The sequence below is a fragment of the Pundamilia nyererei genome, unplaced genomic scaffold (genome assembly GCF_000239375.1).
Source record: "Pundamilia nyererei isolate P.nyererei 1_Seehausen unplaced genomic scaffold, PunNye1.0 scaffold00113, whole genome shotgun sequence".
Lineage (NCBI taxonomy): Eukaryota > Metazoa > Chordata > Actinopteri > Cichliformes > Cichlidae > Pundamilia > Pundamilia nyererei.
Window position 1 is genome coordinate 381,527 of NW_005187514.1, and position 6,639 is coordinate 388,165.

At 39.5% G+C, this 6,639-nt stretch overlaps 1 protein-coding gene across 1 annotated transcript in view; it reads left to right on the plus strand.

The window, feature by feature from the left end:
* Positions 1-940: 940 nt before the first annotated feature.
* Positions 941-6,639, plus strand: part of ghra (growth hormone receptor a) — a 25,706-nt gene continuing 20,007 nt past the window's right edge. The window contains exon 1 of the mRNA XM_005741710.1: positions 941-1,373. Within this exon, the coding sequence (XP_005741767.1) occupies positions 1,369-1,373 (5 nt within the window). The 5' untranslated portion in view covers positions 941-1,368. The remainder of the gene's footprint in view (positions 1,374-6,639) is intronic.

Below are 6,639 nucleotides of genomic sequence, written 5' to 3' on the forward strand. Positions count from 1 at the left end.
AAATACAAGCACTCGTTCTCCTCTGTGCCCTCCTCCGTGTCTTTTTCTTTGTCTCAGTGCCCCTCTTGCCTAGGTTATTCAGTTTTTGTTAATAAAACTCCAATCATGATATTGGTAATTGGAGTCTGAAGCTCCTTGCCGTTTTAGAGAGCAAGGGTTAGCTCAGCTTTATACATTACACAGCCTGTGATCCGTACTTTCATAATGGGTATGTGGACACTCGTGTGTTGCAGGCTGCAGCTCTCCAAAATTAGGCTTGGGTAGTTTTAATGAGACAGTTGAACTTTTTTTGCCTTGATCGCATTTGAGTAATCATCGATTGGAAGTGAAATCATGAACACGTTGGAAAAAATGAAAAGCTCTGTGGCGATAATGAGACAGCGTATATGGATGCAGTGCTCAGGGGGGAAAGCAAACCAGCAGCAACAGCTGGCGCATGAAACGTTATTCACGTGTCGGGGCGGGTCGTCCTTACTAACTGGTTGCTTATGGGTGTGGGGCTTTAGGCCCATTGACAGCTGAAATCCTGGCCGAGCCTCTCTTGGCGTGACGTCTCTGGTGGACACTCCACGTGAACCAACACAGGCTACAGTTTAGGACAGAGTCCCCCCACCATGGAAGTGTCCTGTAGTTAAACGATGTCTCTTTCGCACACAAGGACAGGATACATTGTGGCTTATTCTGATGGTTATATAACCTTTGGGGGGAGAATATACATTTCACGTGAAAAAGAAAAGCAAAACGTTTTTTCTTCTAAGACTTTATCATCTAAATAATAAAGAAAACTACATTTCACCGCATTCCTAAATATCTAAAACATTAACAATTAACATAAACAACTATTCTAAACACACCCATTCAACCACAGTACAGTTCGTCTGCTCTAATAAGCTGTTCGTGCAGGTCGCTACTTTCTCTTCACTTTTGCTCTCACCAGAAAGCATGGCAGCGTATTAAAGGGGTTTTATTTTGGAAGTTTGGCCCGGCAGTCATTCTCCCTAGCTGCCCCCTCTGTGGTGGTGGTCAACAGAGCAGAGTGGATTGCTGGCGGATGAGGGCGCTTGATCGCTACGCGAGACACACTGCCCACTTTCTCTGTTTAAGCGACGTAGCGTGTCTCTACCCCTCCAAGTGGTCTAGACGATGAGCAGCAAATAAGGCAAAAACCGCACCAGGAAAGCACGCGTCCGATCCTGAGATTGAGTGATATGTAAAAGTCGTCCCGGTGAGGACTGAGTCGGGCCGAGCAGTCTGCAGTGAAGAAGAAGCAGGACTTGTAACCCGTTAGTGCTTGCGCTGGCCATCAGATGAGCAACTTCTGAAAAGTAAATCTGCGCCGTGCTTGCAGTTTTCAGCTCCACGCTTTGGATGAAGTAAGTTAGTTTATGTTTTAAAGAGTGAAATGCGTTGTTTGTGCCCATAAATCTCCACATTTTAAGCATGTTTTGCACATCTCGAGGCTTAGCTTAAATGCAGCACTTCTTTCTGTTACGCAAAAAAAAAAAGAAAAAGAAAATCTTTCCAACCCATCACAAACTCATTTGTTCTTCTGGTGCGCACTTTTAAGAGCTTACAGCAGAATCAACAACGAATGGGATTTTTTTTCCCCTGTGCTGCAAATTGGCGTTGCAAGAGAAATTTGGAGAGCTTGGGATGGGATGCCAGCCATAGCTGGATGTGACGGATGTATACTTTTCTATTGTTACCCGTTAAGTCCCGTTAATTACAGCTCCGGGGTGTTTGTACAGTACAGTCCCGCTGTGTTAAACAGCATGCTGACAAATACCGAAACCTCAGTGGAGAAATACAAACATCTGGAATGAGACAGAAGCGCTGTTTCTTTAAAAAGTGATCAAGCTATTCTAAAATGCTCAGAAGGTGCTTGTTTTCTTTGGTGTCTTTGCATGCATCAAATTCAGAATTGAGTGATTATGATATCTGTACAGTTATATCTGTTATTGTAGACGCAAGACATTAGGACAGTGGTTCTGCACAGGTTTCATTGGTGGGCATGTGGGTGGTGGGGGTGGCACACCTGGGGGGAAACGTGGAGTGAATTATATGACTTAAAGGGGGAATAAACAAAAGGAAGAGCTGATGCTGCGATTCTTAACTTTTTAGTTCATCTGAAATTAAGCTGGGATCTTTTTTATTGTTAATGATTGTGGAGTGTGAGCTTTCTTTGGCTTCTAAAGTTTGAGAAGTACTGCATGTCGAGTACAAATATTATGATTTTCTCTAGAAATTGGCAGTTTTCTTTTTAAATATTTTCTCTTTTATCCCACCAATATTGAGCTGTGATTTACCTAAACTGCTCAGTTGGATTCAACACCATCCAAAGACACTCAATATCATATGAAACCAGTACAATAATATTAAGAGGAACTGCAAACATTCATGTAATCAAGCTTCTTACTGACTAAATGACTTCACTGTTTACAATATATTAAGAAATGGTAATTGATTTAGCCTTGCACTAATAGGTTAACCGAGTTTATATCATTCCAGAAAAATGACCACCATCCAAACACCTGCCAAAAGAGTAGTCTGGGACTTTGTTTTTCCTCCTTATTGCGTTTTTATTAACAGCACATGCATTTACCAGTTTCGCAAGCTTCTAATCTCAGTTTGTTTGCTCTTCATCAGTGAACGCTTGACCGTTTTACGAACCACAGGAGAACAATGTTTCTCATTTTGCAGTTTTGATTAGGACGCACACTGCACTCTGATGAGATACACAGAAGGCAGAGTTCCAGCTCTGCTTCTTCTTATTCATCACCCAAAATTTGTGGCCATCTGCACTTTGAGCAGTCCAGGTTGTGTGTTTTTGGTGTGTTTTGTGCCTTTTATTTTCTAGAAGAACCATATTTACTTTCACTTCAGAATCTCATAAATCCATTTGTGCAGTTGCTTGAAAACAGTATTTTACTTTAAAGTTTTACCCATAATCGATTCTCTGTATAAATACAGATATAAAAAAATCGTCGGCAGTGTGTCTTAAACATCACATCAATTTTTATAGATGCATAACTTGCTAATATTCATCCTAATGTAGCTAAAGCATCTTCAGTTGGATGCTTTATTTGATCACTTCTGCATTAATGCAGAGAAAAGCAACGATGAGACATGTGGTGAGAAGCTGTGTAACTACAGCAATTACACACCAGCCCCTACTGTGCAGCTGAAAAGAAATTTCAAAACATGAGGCGAGTAGTTTTAAGAGACATTACAGCCATCGGTTTGTGTCTCGCTGTCGTCACACACAACATTAAGTACAGCTGTTATGTTCCAAAACCTCTGACAGCTCAACAGCACTCTGGAAACCATTACATTTTGCACACATCCATGTACACCTGGGCTTCAGTCATGGTTTTCAGAATGTGCTTGTGTGTGTCTGACATACAGAGAGAAACAGCAGATTTAGACCAAAAGGGAAAGGTACATGTTGCACAGATATAATTAGTCCAAATAACAGAGCTGGAAGGGGTTAGACTGGATAGAGGCTTGATTCCTTCAAATTAGATTGAACTCCAAAACCTCAACCACTAAATTTGAACTATTCAGTAAATCACAATAAATCATTAAAGCCTAATGGCACAGTTAATTTTCCAGTTCTGATAAATTTTTTAAAAAACTGTCTCTGAAATGGCCAAATTTGACTAGTAGCAGCTTTACCACCGTCAGGCACCTGTAAAAGATGAAAAACCTGATTTTAAAACATAAAACATTTAATAGTCGATAGCTTTAGACAAACCGCTGTATGCCCGCGTGCGCACAAACACAACTGGAAATTTTGTAAAGCAATTTGACTCTGCTGGACTCGTGCTTGTGCTCATTACTTTTGTCATTCTCTCTCTGAAACGCATGCTTGATTTTATTTATACACATATGCATGCATATACACACAGACACCCACTCTTTCCCTTGCTGGTCTCCCACACACATAGACATGAGCGGGGTTTGCAGATGTGTGACCTGATCTGCTTCCAGCAGAGACTTTTCTCATGCCAATGTGCTGACTCTGAGTTTTCCGCACTCTCTTATGAAATAAGAGCAGGGGACGTTAGAACCATCCAGTAGCCATATTTATATAGGGAAGTGGACACACAAACATATATGTGCATAGGTTAAAAATTACATATATATTTATATGTACCTAGCTTCTTCACAAATATACTGATTTCCAGACAAATGTATGTAAATACATCCAGCAGCACAAGGCTTATTTAGAGGAGCTGGTTGCTGCTGTTTTCAGGTCCTTACTCTTGTCTGATTGGCTCTGCCGAGGTAGACTCTCACTCACTACCTGGTGTAATGTGCAGACTCATGTGGAAGTGTTACATTTACTAAAATGTTGAGGCTGGGGTTGAAGTTAAGGAAAAATGTTTGCATGCTATCTAGAGATATAACAATTCTGAACCCAAGACTGAAATTGCACTGCAATCATCCACAATAATGCATTGTGGTTCCATTTTTCCTACACCGTGATGCTCCTGTGGAGTTGTTATACCTGGTTAAATTATGCTAGTTTGGTGAAAGCTGTAATGTTTAAAGATTTTTCAGGGCCTAAGTGAACTGGAAATATCTCAAAACAGCATAGTTTAGTTTTCTTTTATTTTTTGTTTTCATGATGATGATTGTCAAGCGATCAGGCCTGTGGTAAAAATAATTTTTTCCACCATAATCATTTTGTGTTGTTCCACCTCTCTAAAGAAAACCCCGTAGCTTTGGCACAGAAACTGACGTATGATTTTGGAGAAGTACACTCCTGCCGATACGTATTACAGGAACCAGTAGTGGTCAAACGCACAACACAGTCATTGTTTGAATAGATTTCGTTAAAATGACTATAATTTCTGCCACAACATTTTCCAAATGTTTATTTATTGTCCTTCAGTCACAAAGTATAGCTAAACCATGTTGAGACACAGTGACACGCTCTATGAAACCATAAATAATAAGCCAGTTGGGTTGCTGGTGAGAAAAAAAATCACGGCTCCATAACATTATATTCCACATTTTTCTTGGTTGTTTATGTTTACTTTGTCTTGTTTTGAAGACGATGTAGTTGTCTGGCATCTGGCATCTAAATTATATTTGTTTTAAAGCTTCCCAGGGTGATGATTTTTACTGACATGCTATCATTATTTCATGATTAAAACTGTATGCAGTTAAAGATGCCCTGTAGACGTTTTTCTTCCACAAAAATTCCGTTGTTTACATCACAGATTTTTAAGATTGATTGTATTTTTCTGCTCAGGGGACATCAGAAATCCAATTGCAAAAATAAAATTATGCATAATTTACTGCATGTGTGTGCATCCTGGGGCAGGATACACACAGATCCACTCTTTAAATCACAGTGCTCAAAAACTTTTTAATGTCTCAAGCAATTGTTATAAATATTTTGTAGCATTTAGCAGAGTAGCTATGATTTCAAAATTCCACTTTTGTTGTGGAAATGTGAAAATGTTAATTCATTTGCATTCTGTCAAAGTTGAATCACCTCAGGCCATTTAGAGCTTATAAACATTCGTTTTTCTTTAATGCCCCACGAAATAATAAAACACTGAAGTGGGGAAAATGAAAAATGCAGGTCAAATTGCCCAAAGCCTCCCCCCATCTGTTAGTGAATAAAATAATCATCCTTCTTTTCTTCGTAATCCGAATCAGTGTTTCATGATGGCCTTGAAGACCTTACGGCAGAATTTCTTTCTTGTAATGACCAAATGCTAAATCTCATTTCAAATTTCCTGTTGTATTATATGTGGACATGAGCACAGACTGTTTTGCTGACTTCTGTGTTGTATTGCGAATGTCATTAACATGAAACCAAACTAAGCGGGCCTCTTGGGGTTATTGAGCTTTTAGTTTTCCAGGGTGCTGGTTTTGTCCGATAAATTAACACTCTTCTATCCTCTTACCCAAATAAATTTGGACATTTATGTCTGCAAAGGAGCTTGAGGAGTGCCAGTATGATAAAGACAAAACGTTAGGGCACAGTAGTCCAAAAAACAATGTCATTACTATTACGTTGCCCATCTTCTATATACAGTCTATGGTTTGGATGTGGAGTCCTTAAAAAGAAAGTATGGTTCTTTTTCCATTTTAATACAAAAACAAGTTATTGTGGACACTAAAGATAAAAGAAAAAATGTATTTTGGAATGACTTGCTTTTACTCCCCTGCCCTAAGACACAATTCAAAAACACAACAGTGCACATAAGTAAATTTAGAGTATGAAATTAGTGTCCATAGAAAATATTTATTGACTACAAAATGTCAGAGCGCCAACTACACAGTCTTTCTGTTTTTTGCTTTCTCGCTAAAGGAAGCTCAAACTAAACTCTAGCTTGCAACATTGCTCTGCGAGTGTTTGTGTACATGTTGTCCTTCTTCAGTTATAGAAGGGACTAACAGAAACGATGTGTCCTTTCACCCCCTAACCTTTTTTTCTTTGGCTTCTGCCTCCCCTGTCAGCTTCTTTAGAACAAACATAGATGATTACAGTAGATTTAAGGAAACATAGGAGAGGCATGGTGCTGGCAGAGGGGTGCCAAGTCAAGGTCTGCATCTGTGTGCCTTAGTATGTGTGATGTGTTCATGTTGTATGCACGTGTGTGTGTGTGTGTGTGTGTG